General features: G+C 47.8%; 2 protein-coding genes across 2 annotated transcripts in view; both read left to right on the forward strand.

Moving 5' to 3' along the window:
• The window catches only part of LOC103211285 (zinc finger protein 501-like), a 53283-nt gene extending 49444 nt beyond the window's left edge, over positions 1-3839 (forward strand). The window contains exons 5-6 of the mRNA XM_042783177.1: positions 3311-3513; positions 3810-3839. Of these exons, the coding sequence (XP_042639111.1) occupies positions 3311-3513; positions 3810-3839 (233 nt within the window). The remainder of the gene's footprint in view (positions 1-3310; positions 3514-3809) is intronic.
• Positions 3840-4624: 785 nt separating this feature from the next.
• LOC103211286 (zinc finger protein 160) lies at positions 4625-18622 on the forward strand. The gene is given in 6 exon segments (XM_042783178.1): positions 4625-4639; positions 10614-10740; positions 11224-11319; positions 16822-17313; positions 17446-18543; positions 18546-18622. Coding segments are annotated over 6 exon segments (1905 nt in total).
• Positions 18623-18825: the final 203 nt, after the last annotated feature.

Raw genomic sequence — 18825 nt, forward strand, 5'->3', positions numbered from 1 at the left:
GCCCTCTAGTTAGCAGTCAAGTGCCTCAGCCACTATGCTACCAGAGCTCCTATAAAAACCTTACAGAGAGCAGTTCTCTGCGGCACGCGGGGGCGCCACGACTGGAACTGAGTTGATTGGCACCGTTCTTTTGTTTTGGTTGTTGCCGTTTGGCTCCGCCCAGGCCCCGCCCGCGCGCCGCTACGTCACCTCAGGCCGTCGGCATGCTCAATTGCTTCCAGACGCGGAAGCTTTGGGACGGAGGGAAAGTCGTAGCAGGTGAGTGAATTTCTGGTTTAAATATTCGCCTGTCCACTGCAAGGGGGCCCAGGGGTCTCTCAGGACGTTAAAGTAACCCGGCGGCCGTGAGACGTTCCGAGCGCTGGTCGCTCCGCCACCGCCCGGGGGTCCGCGACGGTTTCGGTGTAAAATCGCGCTGAGGCGGGTCCCGCCCGGGCCTTTCTGCACTCAGGCCGTGTGGACGCCGCCTGACGCGTCGTTTTCCTGCTTAAAACCCTCCCCGATCCCAGGCCGCCCTGCGCCAGGTAAAGCCCTCGGTCGGAGATGGTTTCCCGGCCTTCGCGCCCCCGTTTCTCCCCTCAAGGGCAGCCCCGGGGCGCCCGTCCTCTCCCCGGTCCGGGACTCCAAGACGCCGTTTCTGTCCCGAGACCCCGTCCTTTCGTCGTCCTCAACCCGGGGCCTGCCGCTCCTCTGCCTCCCCTTCGCAGGGAGAGGGGACCCGGGTCCGCCCGGTGACGGCCCGCGTCCTTCCGCCCCCGGTCCCACCCCGCGGCCCAGCCCATCCCTGGGGACGAGGGGGTCGGGGACCGAGCAGCTGCGGGAGAACTAGAAACACGAGCGGAGCAAAGACGGCGGAGGGAGCGCGGGCCCCACGCCGACTGGAGGCCGCGAGGGGCCTGCGCAGAGACGGCGCGGGAACGAAGCCAGAGCAGCCGGGAGGAGAGAAAACGAGGAGAAAATGGGGATCTTTGATGAGTGACGAGGAGTAACATCGGAGGGGGCTTAGTCAGTAGAAGTGGGGGCACCACACGTAGAGGCATTGGAGGGAGATGGAAGAATAGGAGGCATGGCCGACAGAGCGACTGGGTGCAGGGACAGAGGGGGCGCAAGGGTGACACAGATCGGAGGGAGGGAACTCGGAGCTGGGCGCCCGGAGAGTGAGGGCAGGGCAACCGTTGGAGGGAGAGGAGCGGAACTGCACGGAGAGGGGGACATTCAGAGGCTGGGGGAAAGCAACACGGGGTGAGACAGGGTTGGGGGTGAACAGGTGGAGGGGGCCGAGGGAGAAGGGGAGGCACTGCAGGACGGGCGGGGGATGAACGCAAACCGAGGGGGAACGGAAGAGGAAAAGGCGAGGAAGGAAAGCCAGCCCCGGAGACGAACGGCATATGGGGAGGGCGAGAGGGAGACCCAGATCCGGGTGAGTGGGGAGTTGATGGGGTACATGATTACGTCGCGGTGTATTTATTTGTGGTTCTATAACCTGGTTAATTTAAAATTTGTTTAAATCATGATGATGGGAATGAGAACAGCAAAGCTCGCTTCTGTAAGGTTGTGCGTTTCTTCCTGACTGGCATCAGAACGTGACTTCCTTGGCAATCTCTGTTGAGCCAGAGGGTAGTGACTTGGCTCAATCACTTCCGGGTCACCCTCCTCCCTCACCCTGGGTTCCTGCTGGAATGGGAGGTAAAATGGGGCAAGAAAGTCCTGACTGTCGCTATATGTTGCCTTGTGATGGAATAGTAACAGTTTTGTTTTTTTGATGGATGTGTTTTATTGTAGTAATTCAGTGTGCTAGCACAAGTTATTGAAAGAAATCTGTGTTTATTAAATTGCATCTTTGTTCATTAAGTTAGGAAGTAAATTTTGTGGCATCCCATAATGAGCTCCTGTCATTTGTTGGTGTTGAGAAATATACATGGTAAAACGTACTGTCATGTCATTCTTTCTAAATGTGATACAGACTCCTTTTTTTTTTTTTTAACTTTTCCCCGGACTCCATTCATTTTCTTTTTTAGTTTCCAAATTGTTTTCCCTTTTAAATTTTCTTTGTCTGGGTCAAATCACGGAGAACTGCATGCTCTCTGGCGCATGTATTGGAAACAGTACCTAGTAGCTTGACACCTGAGAGAGCCCGCACTCAACACGACTGCCTTATTTTCTGGTTTTTGTTTGTGTGTTTGTTTTCTCAAAGCTCTTTGGTAGTGCAGTGGTTAATGCATTTGGGTGCTAACCAGAAGGTCAGCAGTTTGAACCCACCAGCTGTCCCTGGAAAAAGATGAAGCAGTTGGCTTCCCTAAAGATTGACAGCCCTAAAAATCCTATGTGGCAGTTCTACTCTGTCTTCTAGGGTTGCTGTGAGTTGGAAACAATTCTGTGTCAGTGGGTTTGACTTGGGCTTTGCTTCTGTGAAGATTGCAGCCTTGGAAACCCAATGGAGCAGTTCTTCTCTGTCCTCTAGGAGCACTGTGAGTCAGAATGGACTTGATGACAGGGGGTTAGGTTTGGGCTTTGTCTTGGTAAGGATTGATAGCCTTGAAATCCTGTGGGGCAGTTCCATTCTGTCCTACAGGGTCGCTATAAGTTGGAATCAGATCTATCGCAATGAGTTTGATTTGGTTTTGGCCTTGCTTTTCAGGGTCTCAAGAGTTTTCGCTTTTGACAAGATGCAGTGCTACCACTTTTCTACTGTTCATTTTAGTAGGAAATATTTGAGTTGTCCTCCTCTGACACACATTCTGGCTTTCACAGATTTTACTGTGAATAATGTTAGACCATTTCAGTGCGCACTTTGCAGGACGTCCACCATGTTTTGTATTAACAGACAAAACCCACTTGACCCAATGAGAATCATATCCCGTTTGCCTCCTTTACATGAGCTGTTCACATAGGAGCTGGGAGCTACTGAGTAGACGTTCTCCTGAGGTCCCTCTTGTCCTTTCTCTGAGCGGGGAAGGACGGGCAAGGTGGCGTGGACCCTTGTTCCGACCAAGCCCTCAGTTCCCCGTGGAGGAATGGGCTCGGAGCTCCTGTCCAGCACTGGCCCTCCCGCCCTCAGCAGCCTGTCGCCCAGTTGACCGCTCTCTGCACCTTTTTCTTGGCTGTCAGGACGTGACAGCAGTCTTTGAGTGTCACCCGCTCTGTGTGTTGGTTTCAGTTTTCTCTCTCCTCCCTGATCACATCCCAGGTTCCTCCTCTCGTGTCTCCTGAACCGCCTGGTCTCTGAGCCTGGGTGTGCCCAGGACGCAGTCCTCGGAGCCCTTCTCTTCTCTGTCCGTGCCCATGGCCTTTCCTTCTCCTCTCATCTCAGGCTTTAACACCTCCGTCTCCCGATTTCACCTCCAGCCAGACCTCTGCCCGGAACTCCAGTCTCATGTGTCCAGGTGCTTCTCAACGACTCGGCTGGGGCCTCTCACGGGCGTCTGCACCACTGCCCCTCTGATCGTCCCTGAAGGTGTCCACGGTGCCGTGCAGGGCGGCCCTGAACTTCCTGGGGCTCAGGGGAACAGCTCGGTAAGCCTTTAAACTGTACAGGATCATTTGTCTATCATTTGTAAGTGTTCTAACTTAGGAGTAAATACATCGATGTGATTCGAGGGGATGCACGGTTTCTGAAATTTGGGGGCGTGGGTGGAAGATGTGTGAAGCCCCTGGCCCTTCCCGCTCTGCTTCCCCAAGACCCCTCTGGCCTCATCCTTGTTTCTGCGGCCTGATCACGCTTCAGCCCCACAGGCCTCTGCCCCCCACACCTGGGCCTCACGCGGACAGCTCCCCCACCTTGACCTCTGCCCCCTCCTGTGCACCTGCAGACACCTGCCTCCCTCAGCTCTTTCCTCTGATCTCACCTCCTCAGAGCGTCTTCCACGGCCTGCATTTAAGGGCCAGCTGCTCCCTCACCCCCGCCCCTGCTGCCCGCTCTGCTCCCCCTCTCTGCTGCAGCCCCCCACTGTCGGGATGCAGGTGTTAGTAAGGCCGGTGGGGAGCGCTGAGCCGGGCTCCCCTCCTGCGAGGGGACTCAGTCCTGGCTCCACACAGGATTGCTGAGGTGTTTCCAACACATCACTTGTGCTCTCTCCCCAGAGGTGCCCTTGAGATAGTCGGGGCGGGACCCACACTCATGAACGTGCGGCCCAGGCTCAAGAATATGGGGTCCAGACACAGGAATGTGGGCCCAGGCTCAAGAGTGGTCACTGTGCCCTGGGGGATTCCAGTACCGAGCACTAACGCTCTGGGTCGTCATTTGCTGAAGCTGAGACCACAGTGCGATCCAGGGGGAGCTGCGGGGCGGTGCTCTGCGTGGGGTGTGGGGTCAGGCTGGTCCGCGACCCGAAGGGGAGCTCAGTCCAGCCCAGAGGCCCGCTGCAGCTGAGGGTGGCTTCCCCAGGAGGGGAGGGTGGTACACTCACCTGTTGGTCTCTGTGTAGGCAGTATTGTCGCTGTGTCCCTCCTGGGACTGTCCTTCCTCATGGTGAGGTCCTCCCTGTGTGTGTGGCTGTGCACAGAGTCGGGATATATTGATTCTAACCACTTAACAGCACATTGTCCACACTCAGGATCAACTTCTCGAGACTGGGCTTGCCTGAGAAAGAAGCCGGGAGGAGGAGGAAGGAAAGAGGCGTCCAGAATGGCTCTGTCCCAGGTAACTGTCGTATTCTCGGTTGGTGGCTCTCTGCCCTCCTCCCCGAAATGCTGTCCTGAGAGTGTGCTTGTCTCCTCTGACTCTGACAGGTCCTGCCTGACACGGTCACTCACACTCACCCAGGCCTTCCCTCATTCCCTGTCCCCTCCACACAGAGTCCACCTCCCTGTGACCCAGGGACATGGGAGATGGGGAGTGGGCCTTACGGGGGCCGTGAAGGCGGGCGGCAGGGAGGGTTTAGGGGCCGCATCTGGATGCCCCGTCAGCTCCCTGTGGACCAGTGTAGAAGCAAGTCAAACCACCATTGAATTGAGTCCGACTCAGTGACCCCATAGGACAGGCCAGAATTGCCCCTGTCGGGTTTCCTAGGCTGTAATCTTTAAGGGAGCACATTGCCAGATCTTCCTCCCGTGGGTTGGCTGATAGTCCAAACCACTCCCTTTTAGTTTACAGACTGGCACTCACCCACTGTGCTGTCAGGGCTCCACGGCGCTAAGAGCGCTGCATGAGTGTGCCATGTTCGTGGGCAGAACAGCTGGCGAGTCGCAGAAACGGAGCCTGAGAGGGAAACACCTGCTCTGCCCAATTCTCTTGAAGCTAACTAAGCAGGTGCCTCAGTATGTTTCTGGTTCCGAACTGTGCGTGATGTGCATGGAATGGAGAATTCACTGATGGACGCCAGTGGCGGCGGGGGTGTGCTACAGTCAGCCCCTCCTGTGGCCCTGTGCCCTGGTTCCGTGGGATTAAAAACCTTTGGGAGGGATTTCCGGACTTGGTGGGCATTTCCTGGGTCAGTTGTAAACAACTGGATGGTTTGTTACTTGTCTCTTTGCCCTGGCTGGGTAATTGATAGCCCTGAGTTGACTGATATTTCTTGAGTAATCAAAGAAAGGGTGGGCTTCGTCTCCCTAGGACAGCTGACTGGGCTTCAGTTGGGCAGAGTTTTCTTGAAATCCCACATTTCTCTTGAGTATGGCTTGCCCTGCATTTCTGCAGTCTCGGGTCTCTTAAGTTACTACATGTTTCCGTAGGAATTGGGTTGATCAGACTTAGATCATGTCTTTATTACAACCTTCAGTAGAACCCACTGCTGTCACGTCTATTCCAACTCATAGCAACCCTGTAGGACAGAGTGGAACTGCCCCATCAGGTTTCCAAGGCTGTCAGTCTTTACAGAAGCAAAGCCCAAACCAAACCCATTTGTCGTTGATTCTGACTCACAGCGCCCCTAGAGGACTGAGTAGAAGTGACCCATAGCATTAACCAGAAGGCTGGTGGTTCAAACTCACCAGCCACTCCTCGGAAGGAAGGTTGGGCAATCTACTTGTGTAGAGATACCACCTCGGAAACCCAGGGAGGGGTCGCTATGAGTCGAATTGACTTGACAGCAGTGAGTTTGGTTGTTTTTTTTTGTCTGGTAATCTTTAGAGAAGCCGACCGCCATATCTTTCTCTCTTGGAGCAGCTCTTGGTATCCAACAGGGTTGTTGTTGTTGTTGTTGTTGTTATGTGCCATCGAGCACATAACCCAACTCATAGTGACCCCTCCCTGGGTTTCCAAGGCAGTGTCACTATGGAAGTAGATTGCCCAACCTTCCTTCCGAGGAGTGGCTGGTAGGTTTGAACCGCCAGCCCTCTGGTTAGCAGTCCAGTGCCTTAGGCACTACGCTACCAGAGCTCCCTCCCACAGGGAAGGGATATATTAGTCCTACCTTTTAACAGCACATTGTCCACACTCAGAATTGACCTTTCAAGACTGATCTTGCCAGAGAAGCCAGGAGGAGGGGGAAGGGAATAAATGCTGTAGCTGCGGAATTTTCAAATGGAGACGTTGTTAAGGGAGTGTCAAGATAGAAGGAACTATGTTAAACTTGGGAAGATTACAAGGTAACCGCAAAGAAAATTGATAAACCTTTTCACCAAAATAAAAAAGAAGAAAACCATTAAAATCAATTCCCACTTACAGCGACCCCCGTTGGGTTTCCAAGGTGGTAAATCTTTATAGTAGAGTGCCTCGTCTTCCTCCTGCGGAGCGGCTGGTGGGTTTGAGTCACTAACCATCCCTCTATGCCACCAGAGCTCCTGTATCCTTCAGTGAAGTTTATAATTTCTTTACACGGAAAGGTACATAGATGTGGTGATGTATTTTTCATGGAAACACTGGCTGTTTCTAGAGGTTCTCTGGGTATGAGTCGTTGGTTAACTACTCCTACTACAGAGAAGAGGCTCCTTGGTGGCACAGTGGTTAAGTGCTTGGCTGCCAACCAAAAGGTCAGTGCTTTGAACCCACCAGCCACTCCCTGTGAGGCAGTTCTCCCGTGTCCTGTAGGGTTGCTCTGAGTCAGAATCGACTCCTTGGCAACAGGTTTCGTTGGGTTTCTTTTTGTTATTGTTGTTGCTGCTTATGAAAAAGATTGTTTTCAGTATATTGTTACTAGTTCTTACAGTTAAAATACATTCTTTTTAAAAGTATGACAGTTCCAGCTCTTTGGTTGTCCTTTTATTCCTTTGCCATCTGCATGGCCCCAGCGGGCTTCCTTCCCGTTCTGTGGGGAGTGACTGCCCCGCGCCTCCCCGCCTTACCTTTAGTGCCATTGCTTCCCTTGTGGCTGATCATGAGCGTGGCTGAAATTTTCTTGCTTAGTAACAATTCGGTTTCTATTTAGTTTGCTACTTGGCATGATTTTTAATTATCCACTAATTTCTTCAAGGGTCAGCTGCTGTGATAACTATTTTTTCTTTTTGAGTCCCTTAAATTAATGTAGAATGTCAATAAATTTTCTAGGCTTGAATGACTCTTTTATTAGTAGAATAAACTACATTCATTTGTTTTAATGTCCAGATACCTAAATTTAAATGAATAAAAATTGTATTTCTGTTTTTCCATGTGTATTCAATTGAGATTTGACTTAGTTTTCTGTATTTGTTTTCATTTTTGTGTTTTTGATAACTCAAGGTAACATAATGTTCACAAACAGCCTAAGAAGCCTTTATCCGTTTTCTTGCACCAGAAATGGTGAGATGTACGCATGAGCAAAAATGGTAGATGAAGAAAAGTTATCCAAAAGAAGTCATTCATAGACAAGTCTTCTGATGTCAGCTACTCTGTCTATGTATATGCATGTGCACATGTGCGTACGTGCAGGCCAAGACATCATCATCTAACAAGTAGTTTTGTATTTTTTAACACCTAAAAATAATGTCTTAAATCTATTTCATTGTGTTAAATATTTTTTACACTGTAACATTAGCAGGGGTGCTCTGGTGGCGTAGTGCCTAAGGCATTTGACTGCTAATCAGAAGGTTGGCGGTTCAAATCCACCAGCCACTCTTTGGAAGGAAGATTGGGCAATCTACTTCCACAGAGATACCACCTGGGAAACCCAAGGAGTGGTCGCTGTGAGTTGGACCTGACTCAACAGCAGTGAGTTTGTTTGTTTTTTAAATTGTGTGACAGTAGCAGGTTAGTAGTATAAAGAGTGCAAAAAAGACTTGGAGGCAGCATCTCAGAATCGCCTGAGGCGTATTCCTATGAGGCCAGACATGCTACCACCCTTCAGCCTCTTAACCAACTTTGATACCAACTATCCCTCCCGTGGTACTCACTGCTTCACTGCTGGATTCGATAATTCGTTGCAATAGCCACACAGAACTCACAGACAATACTCATGATTATGGGGTTTATTAGGGAAGTAACAGGTTACAATTCAGGTTCAGGAATGCACTCAGGATACAGTTCTTCAGTCAGGATAGTCTCCTCTCTGCTGGGCCCTCAGACACACTTGTCTGGCCCTTGGCCTCTTGGCCTGGCCTCTGCCTCTGTGGGCCAGGTAAGCCTGCCACTCTGGCTCATGTCTCTTGGTTCCACTGCCACTGTCTCTCTGCCAGAGTGTCTCAGCCGGGGAGGTCCAGCGCAGAGATTTCGGGTCCAAGAATGCGCTCCACTTCACCTCCAGCTCTTCTTTCTTGCTGGCGGTGAGATCCCCTCTCTGCTTCTGGGAGGGCTCATTTTAAGCCTTACAGGGTGACAAAACTAACCAATCCTAGCATTAGAATTCTACACACCTTATTTGCATGGTCCTACCCAGTAGTCCGGCAGGAGTTACAAAGACTATGGCTTAGAAAAGCCATACCAAGTAATTCATTGCACCACGAAGTGTATTGATAGATTATACATTTGCATGTGTGTGCACATGTTTATGATGACTTTTTATCCAGATTTATGTTGATGACCTCAGACTTGTTTCAGATCTTCTTTCCAGTTTCCCTCAGTCAACCTCTATTTTTTTTTTAATTTTATTGTGATTTGGGTGAAAGTTTACAGAGCAAATTCATCTTCCATACAGGATCCACATACACTTTGTCTCATGACATTGACTGTAATCTTCCACAGTGCAACAGCTCTCCACGCACTGCTGCCCCCCGAGCACACACAACCCTTCTATTCTCCCAGGATTGATCTCTCCAAGGAGAGTATCTACCTAATATAAATGCTCAGCTCATATCCCTGTCTTTGGTTTGGCTGGAAGCCACAGGTGTGGGTTCACTTACAGACCTGAAGGGCAGCTAAGGGCCATAGTCTCAGGGGTTCCACCAGGCTCTATCAGACCAGCAAACTTGGTCCCTTTTTTTTTTCCCCATGATTTTGCATTTTGTTCCACATTGTTCTCCCAATCTGTCCAAGTCAACCTCTTTTTTATTTTTAAAATTAGGATTTGGGTGAAGATTTACAGAGTAAATTCACTTTTCATACAGCAGTTCACATATACATTGTCTCATGACATTGACCAAAATTTACAATGCAGCAGCTCCCCTCCCACTTCCTCCCCATAGTTACCTCCTCCCAGTGTCCATCCCTTCATACCCTTCTGCACCCTGAGCTATCTCCCTGTGCATAAGCAGCCCTTCCTTCTCCCATGATTGTTCTCTCCATGGCGTGTGTCTACTTGAGGTAAATGTTTAACTCACATGCCTGTACTTTCCAAGTCAACCTCTTTTTAATGCTTTATCTGTTACTTTTTGGATTCTTTGGGTGCAGTTTTCAAGCCCCAACACCTGGGGTGCTTACTGTACCACTTACTAGCTGTTTGACCTGATGTGTAGTTTTTAGTCACTCTGACACCATCCTCTCCTCCGTGAGATGGGGACAAGTGTGTTTCTCATGCGTTGTTATGTTGTTCTGTAAGTTAGTCCATGTCAGGTGGTTAGAGTAACGGTTAGTGTGTGGTACAGTGTCCACTGTTACCAGCATCTTCAGGATTTTGACTTGACTGAAGCCACAGTGGACTTTATTGTCCTGAACACACCACTCCCACCTTCACTCATCAGAAAAACTGGTGTCACTTGGTAGCACGTCGATAAAAATGACCCTGTTGGAATTTTCTTCATCTGTATATTTCTTTTCTTGTCCTACAAAAAGATAATCCCCAATGATTTAACGGATTTCATGCCCTCTGATGGAAAAGTAAGGTGCTCCGGTGGTGCGGTGCCTGAGGCATCTGACTGCTCACCAGAAGGTTGGCGGTTCAAACCCACCAGCCGCTCTGCAGAAAGAAGCTGAGGCAGTCAACTTCCAGAAAGGTTTTACCACCTTGGAAACCCGGTGGAGTTCTCTATGAGTCAGAGTCGACTTGACGGCAGTAGGTTTGGTTTGCTTTGAATGGAAAAGTATACGGGAACAAAATTGTCGTTAGCTGCCATCGAGCTGGCCCCTTGTGGTGACCCCACATACAATGGAATGAGACTCTGGGGGATCGGACTGTTGTGATTTTGGGGTTCTCATGGGATGATTTTTGGAAGTAGGTTGCCAGGCCTTTCTTCCTAAAAAACAATTTGGGACATATAACCTGCTCAGTATTCCCTGATGTGGATCGGTCAGAACCCTCTCATCGACCTAACTGATCCTTTTACCTCTCTTGTTTTGTGTGGCAGGGAAACCTCTCCCGTATCCACATGTGACGTGTCTTTCGTTACAGGAACTGTTGACGTTCAGGGATGTGGCCGTAGAGTTCTCTCAGGAGGAGTGGGACTGTCTGACCCCTGCTCAGAAGGTTCTGTACTGGGACGTGATGTTGGAGAACTACAGGAACCTGCTCTCCCTTGGTGAGTACCGCTTCCCTCCAGACGTCAGGCTCTGCCCCTCGTGTGTTTTGGACTTCCTCATGTGAGTCATTGGAGGGCCCTGCCATGTTTGATGGACTTTGAAATCTTGGTTCTTAAGAAAGGACTGCAGGAGATTCAGAAGTGAGGAGCTTCCTAACGCAGCATCTGAGCTTTAGCCTTCCCTCGCTTCCCATGACCTTCACACTTCACACTAACACTGGTTCTAGGCTTGAGCAACCAGAAAGCCATGAGGCTCCATTTCATTGTATGCACATGTCTGCCTTTTCCTCCTGTGCTTTGGATTTGTGGTTCCTGGAGGAGAGCTAGGTATCCGCCTGTTAACACATGCCCTCAGCATCCTGAAGAAAGCCGTCAGTGCGTGAGTTTTTAGGCTGTTTTTCTGGAGACATCGGTGGTGTCCTCAGCTTGAACTGTATTCTAGAAAAGCTGCAGCCCATCTTATTTCTTTTCTCTTACGAACAGAAGTCTCTCTCTCTGAGATGAATCTTCTCTCCATGTTGAAGAACAGGACAGAGCCCTGGGCTGTGGAGAACAAGGTGACAATAGTGAAAAACCCAGGTAGGTGGGAATGTATGAAAACATATGCATAAGTAGGGGGCTCAGGTAGGTAGTGAAGAATCCGTAACACTCAATATTGTTTGGGAAACTCCTTGAATGAAAAAACAGAAGTTTATCGTTTGTGAACTCTCAACAGAATTGTTGCTTCCTCCCCCTCCCCCTCACCTCTACTAATCACACTCTTCAGACGTGTAAGCGTTCATGCTTCCACTTACCAGGGCGAGGTGACTGGCTTTGAGAGGGATGAGGAGGGCTCTTTCAAAGGGGTCTTCTTGCCCTTTTGGTTTCTCCTCTGTGTTTGATCTCAGTGCTCGGTTCCTACAGGTCGGAGCAGCTTCCATTGCCCTGGCCCAAGATGTGGCCACATCCCTTTCTTGTTCTATCTAACTGGGAAACTTTCTCATGAGATGGGAAAATACTGGCTACTCATTGCATCTTGAGTCCCAGAAAATGTCATGGTGCCATCTTAAGCCATCTCTGTCTGTGTAGGACTCTCAGTTATTTCTTCATTATTTCTTCATTCTGCTTTTACAGACTTCAGAGGTGTATGTGTGAGGTATGGAATTGTGCTGTGTGGTCTTTGTTCTCAGTTCTTTCGTGGCAGACCAACACCTGTGGTGCAGTGAACTTTCTTGTGTGGTCTTTTACCTTAATTGTTTTTTCTTTTTTTTGGAAAACTGCTTAGAGGGTTTCCCAGGTGTCCTAACAGTTATCAAGGGCCACTATAACAGAAATACCACAATGGTTGGCTTGAACAGACTGATTCATTTTCTCACTGTTCAGGAGGCTAGAGATCCAAATGCAGGGCACCATCTCCCGGGACAGGCTCTCTGGGTGCAGGTCTTTGTCTCGTCTTCTGTTCTTGGTGATCTTCATGTGACCTGACAGCTGTCCTCCCCTCTTTCTCCTTGTGCTTTCTTCCTTGTTTGTTTAATCTGCTCTTTTATATCTCAGAAGAGGTTGACTTAAGACACACTCTACACTAATACTGTCTGATTACCGTAACACAGAAAACCTGCTCCCTAATGGGATTCTAACTGCAGGCCTAGGGGTTTGGATTTAGAGCCCATATTTTGGGAGGGCATAGTTAAGGCCCTAACACTTGAGTAATTGACTGCCCCTGAAAATTTGTTTCGTTTGCCGTGTCCTGGCTAGGAAGCCTGCCCAGTAACTGACGAGGAGCACTCCCGGAGCACATGGTTGTCATTGTTCATCATGTTCCAGTGGATTCTAGCTCATGGTCACCCTGTGTGTGCAGAGTAGACTGTTCCGTGGTGTTCTCAAGGCTGTGAAATTCTGGAAGCAGATCGCCAGGCCTGGTTTAGGAGGCGCCTCTGGGTGGGTTCCAACTGCCAGTCTCTCAGCTGGTAGCTGAGTGCTTAATTGTTTGCACCACCCAGGAATTCCTGGAGTACTCAGACTGGCTTATAAAACCCTCGAAACACATAGGCTCAGATGGGGCTTCCTGCTTGACAAGATTCGGAAGGAGTGGCTCCTCCTTTGGGACATGGAAGTCCTGTGCTTAAAGCCTTCCCAGGCTCAGTTGAGAGCTGCTACCCCGATGAAGAGCAGTAAGAGCTGTACAAGCTGGGCCAGCCCAGAAACAATGGTAGCACACAGCAGAGAGAGGGCAGGTGGTGGTGCCTGACCAGGAGAGTGTGAGGCGACCTTCAGCTGGTAAAGCTAGATGGGGCCCAGAGGAGAGAGGTCATGGAGAATTTCCTTTTGGAAGAATCTCCTGGTTGATCACTGTTGGGAAGGGTAAGCATTACCCCTTGAGGTATTTAGGCTCTGTGCTGAAACCCCTCCCAGACCTCACCTTTATACATATCTTTACCACAAGTATAATATTTCCAGTAAGCTGTGGGTTATACCAGTGAATTATTAGACTTAAAAGGAATGGTGTGGCCAGCAGGTCTGAAGTACCAGGAGTGTTGTGGACCCCTGTTCTTGACTCTGAGTGGCTAGGGGTGACCCTGAGTGGCAAAAGATGAGAGAGAAGGGCAAAATGGACAGCTAGGGTTTGAACTGGCCAAAGGAGAAAAGCCGAGATTTCAAAATGAAACATGTGGGATGGGGTATTTTACCTACCACACAGTTTGGCATCAAACATGGGTGATCTTAGTCTTGCAGTTGGTACTGTGAGCAGGACAGGATGGGCCTGCAAATTCCTACTCCACGCACTGTGTAATGTAGGAGTGGATTGCATCTTCTGAGTACATCTCAGAAGTACTATTAAAATAGTAGATAGAAAAGGCCTCTCTCTGCATTCCAGTCCTACATGGGGACCATATCTCAGTTTTTCAGGCATGGGCAGAGCACACAAGACCTCATTAAGGACTCCACACATTCGCACCCCTTTACATAACTCCAGCTCTGGTAGTGTAGTGCCTAAGGCATTTGACTGCTAACCAGAAGGCTGGCAGTTCACCCACCAGCCACTCCTCACAAGGAAGGTTGGGCAATCTACTTCCGTAGAGATACTGCTTCAGAAGCCCAAGGAGGGGTCGCTATGAGTCAGATCTGATTCCACAGCAGTGAGTTTGGTTTCTTGGTTTCACATAACTCCAGTATTTTACATTTTCCTTTTTCCAGACTCTCTGTGTAGCCTAGAAATGGAGATAAACCTTGGCTCTTCTTGACTTTGCATTCTCCTAATTTTGTATGCTTTTGTCTCTAAATCTTGTTTTTGAAATACACGTTCCTAGAGCCTGATATTTCTCCCTCCTTTTCTCTTGCACCCTACTCTTTTGTTGCTGGACAAGTTCTACTGGAATTTCCCATGGAAGGAGCTGCTGAGTAACAGGAAATTCTTAAAAGGAGAACAGTTTGATCCATATGTTACAGTATCATCCTGCTATATACAGATGTGCCCATTGAGGCCGCTGGGTACAATGAGCATGTCCCCACGTGCTGAGGTAGAAAGTGCCATGAGTGCCTGACTGATTAGCGTTCCAGATGTTTCTGATTTTTGTGGAGGGTCACAACATATCTTTCAAGGGCAACATGGCGGCCTTGATCAGGTACCCCTCAGTGCCACCAACCCAGGGTGTTGGAAGTTATCCTCAGAGAACGTTGCCCAATTTCACAGCCTCCCATGTGTGAGGCTGTTCTCCAAACTGCTTCACTCTCCATTCTTCGTCCAGGAGTGTGCTGCTGTAATTTTGATACGTCATACTGAAGAAGCTTTGAAGTTGAGCGATTTATTTAATCACCAGTTACGTAATTTGGGTGATATTCTTAGTATACGTATGTCGTGTGTTTGTCATTTGCTGGCCTCTGAGATCCAGGAATGAGTATTATTTCTCTATTTTACTGGATTGCCTTCTTGAGAATTTGTGGTTACGGCTTAGCAATTGTTTTTCAAAAACCTACAGGGTTCTATGAAAAGGTGATCCTAGTTATCCCATTTACTTTTGCTTCACTTTAACCAGAAAGTTGGTGGTTCAAACCCACCAGCTCTCCTTGGAAGGAGGATTGGGCAATCTACTTCCATGGAGCTATCACCTCAGAAACCCAAAGGGGTCACTGTGAGTCAGAACCGACTCGGCGGTGGTGAGTTTGGTTTGTTTTCTGTTAAAGCTCAGGGAGCTTTGGTGGCACAGTGCCTAAGGCATTTGACTGCTAACCAGAAGGCTGAGGATTCAAACCTACTGTCTGCTCCACAGAAGGAAAATGGGGCAGTCTACTTCTGTAAAGATTGACAGCCTCGGAAACCCAGTCAGGGTCACTATGAGTCAGAATTGACTCAGTGGCTCACATTTCCCATGAATTTTGAGTATCTTGAGAATAGACCTTTTTTATTAAGTTACTACCTGACTATGAATGAAGCTACTCAATTGATTTGCAGTCATTTCTTACATAAAATTGTTTTATCTGTAGTACGCCTTAAGTTTAGAAAAGTTTGAGTTGGAGTTGGTTTAAATTTCACGGAGTTGTTATTTTTTGATACCAGTGCATTATTAATTATTTTTTCCAGATTTACCATGTACATATTAGTATATGTATTGTATACATATTTCAACACGACTGTTGAAATGTCTCCTGTCACATAGGACCTTAGCTAGTTGCTTGCACTTTATGTCCTTTTTCGCCACTGTTGCTTATAGTGCTTGCATTTTCCACACAATTTCTAGAGGTCTTTTCTTCATTTAACATATGCAGATGGATCTGTTCCTCATTGTCCTTTAAACTACATTTTGTGTAACACTTAGGTGTCCCTTGTTAGTGGAGATCCCAGTGCTGTCCTGTTGTTCTCTGGCCATTTCTGGCTGCTTTGTTGCTGACCAGCCCTCTGTACAACAGCTGCCTCCTCCAGGGGTTTCGGTGGAGCTGCCGGCATTTGTTTCTGCCCGTAACTGCTGCTAATAACACTGCCCCCTGTGTAAGTCGTTCTGCATCTTGGTCATAGTTATTTGCTCTCTGTGTTTGCTTGGAGGGCAGTGATGGTGCAGTGTACAATTCTGGCCTTCCGTGCTAGAGACCCAGGTTTGATTCTCAGCCAGTGCACCCCAAACCCAGCTGTCGCTCATTTGTCAGTGGACTCTTCTGTGTTGCTGTGACACTGGGCAGGTTTCAATGGAGCTTTCGTGCTAAGACAGACTAGGAAGAAAGGCCTGGCGACCTGATCTACTGCCAGTGAAAACCCTGTGGATCACAGTGATCTGATTCTGTGGCGCCTGGACATGCAGTCAGGCAGGCAGGGGCCAACCTGGTAGGGGCTGACAACAACCAAAACAAGGCTACTTACGTTCTGCTAATGATATTTATAAATTCACGGTTTATCAATTTCAGATTTAAAAATAAATAAATAAACCAAACTCACTGCCATAGAGTCAATTCCAACCCCCTTTGGGTTTCTGAGAAGGCTGGCAGTTCAAATCCACCAGCTGCTCCTCGGAAGGAAGACTGGGCAATGTACTTCCATAGGGATACCACCTCAGAAACCCAAGAAGGGGTCATTGTGAGTCAAGATCAACTCGATGGCAGTAAGTTTGGGTTTTTTTGGGGTTTCTGAGGTGGTAAATCTTTATGGAAATAGATTGCCCAGTCTTCCTTCTGCGGAGTGGCTGGTGGGTTTGAACTTCCAGCCTTCTGGTTAGCAGTCAAGTGCCTTAGGCACTAAGCCACCAGAGCATCTTAACTACAAATAAGTGCACATTAATTTCCATTGATTCAGTTACAATTGTATTTCGATGAGTACAGTCACAGGCGCATCCCTCGCTTCATGTCTTTTTTATCGCAGGGATTGTGTTAAGCAACCCAAACATAGACTATCACATAATTCGAATGGCTTCCCTGAAAGTAATTGGAATTCCATGTAATCGCCCGTTGTTCAATAAAGACTCCTACTCATTCTGTGTCAAATATTTGAAGATTATGATTAAGAAGCTTCACAGCTGTGTTCATTACAAGTGTTGTTTTTGGACTCATACTGTTTTCCATATCAAATATTTTCTAACTGTAGCTAATTGGAATCCTCTGGTGCTTTATGTCTTCTAGATGTCTCTCCTATCTGTAGGATTGAGGAATTACCACCAAAAGAGATTGCTGATAAAGGAGAATTATTGGAGACAGTGATGTCGGAAAGACACGAAAGTTATGGCCTTGAGAATTTTGACTCCAGGCAGGTCAGGGAAAACATGCCAGAGTTTGAGAGTCAGTGGGGTGATGGCGAAAGAAATGACAATGGAGTGACCATAACCTCTAACAAAGATCTCACTGTTATAAGAGACCCACATACTAGAAGAGATGAGGGAAATGAGTACATGACATGTTTTGAAAATAAGATTGGACTCAGCTTTCAGTCACAACTGCCTGAACTGCAGCACACATTTCAAACTGAAGAGAAAATGTATGGATATAATCAAGTGGAGAAGTCTGTCAACACTGGTTCTTTAGTCTCACCGTTGGGAAGAAGCCCTCCTAGTATCAAAACCAGCATCTTCAATGAATATGGGGAGGTTTTCATGCATCCTTCGTTACTCACACAACATCAGAACACTCACATTACAGAACAGCTTTACAACTATAATGAATGTGATGGAATGGATTTCAGCCAAACATCTGTGTTTACTAATCTTCAGGGAATTCATTCTGTGCAGACACTTTACAACGGTAATGAGTGCAACAAAGCCTTTAAGTGTGGATCAAACATCACTAATAATACCAGAGAGACACCGTATAAATGTGAGGTATGTGGCAAGTTCTTTCGTCAGAATTCAAACTTGGCCAATCATCTGAGAATTCATACTGGGGAGAAACCTTACAAATGCAGTGAGTGTGGGAAAGCCTTCAGGTGGCGCTCTGTTCTCACCAAACATCAGAGAATCCATACCGGAGAGAAACCATACAAGTGCATTGTGTGTGGCAAGGCTTTTATCCAAAGAGCAAACCTTGTGAAACACCATCGAATTCACACTGGAGAGAAACCTTACAAATGTAATGAGTGTGGGAAGGCTTTTATCAATAATTCAAGCCTCGTAGAACATCAGAGAATTCATACTGGAGAGAAACCTTACAAATGTAATGATTGTGGCAAAGCCTTTAAGTGGGGCTCAAATCTCACCAGCCATCTGAGAACCCACAATGGAGAAAAATTATTTAAATGTAATGTGTGTGGCAAGTTCTTCAGTCAAAATTCAAGCCTCATAACTCATTACAGAATCCATACTGGAGAGAAACCTTATGAGTGTAGCTATTGTGGTAAGGCTTTTATCCATAACTCAAGCCTTGTGGAACATCAGAGAATTCATACTGGAGAGAAGCCTTACAAATGTAATCAATGTAGCAAAACTTTTAAGTGGGGATCGGTCTTCGCTAAACATCAGAGAATCCATACTGGAGAAAAGCCATATAAATGTAATGTATGTGGCAAGCTCTTTACTCAGAGTTCAAGCCTTACGACTCATTATAGAATTCATACCGGAGAGAAACCTTATGAATGTAATGAATGTGGCCAGGCTTTTATTCACAGTTCAAGCCTCGTGTACCATCAGAGAGTTCACTTTGGAGAGAAACAGTACAAACGTATTGGCTATGGCCAGGCTTATGCCCAAAATGCAAGCTTTATGGAGCATCAAATTCACAGTGGAGAAGGACCTTACAGATGTGATGGATGTGGTAAGGAATTCATGGATTCATACCAGTTGGTTCAGGAGAGAATTCACACTGGAGAGAAAATTTACAAATGTAACGAGTGTTGGAAAGCCTTAAATGTGGCCCACTTCTCACTGGATATCAGAGAATCCATTATAGAGCAAAATTATATAGATGTAAAGTTTGTGGCAGAATCCCTGAGTGATGCCAATGGTTAATTGCCCAGCTGGTAACTGAAAGGTTGGGTGTTCAAGGCCACCTAGAGGCAACTTAGAAGGGAGGCCTGGTGATCTACTTCTGAAAACTCAGCAATTGACAACCCTATGGAGTATGGTTGTACTCTGACAGACGTGAAATCTCCATGAGTCGAAGTTGACTCAGTGGCAACTGGTAATGTATATGGCCAAG

Source organism: Orycteropus afer, unplaced genomic scaffold (genome assembly GCF_000298275.1).
Source record: "Orycteropus afer afer isolate SDZICR_OR568_19922 unplaced genomic scaffold, OryAfe1.0 scaffold00718, whole genome shotgun sequence".
Taxonomy (NCBI): domain Eukaryota; kingdom Metazoa; phylum Chordata; class Mammalia; order Tubulidentata; family Orycteropodidae; genus Orycteropus; species Orycteropus afer.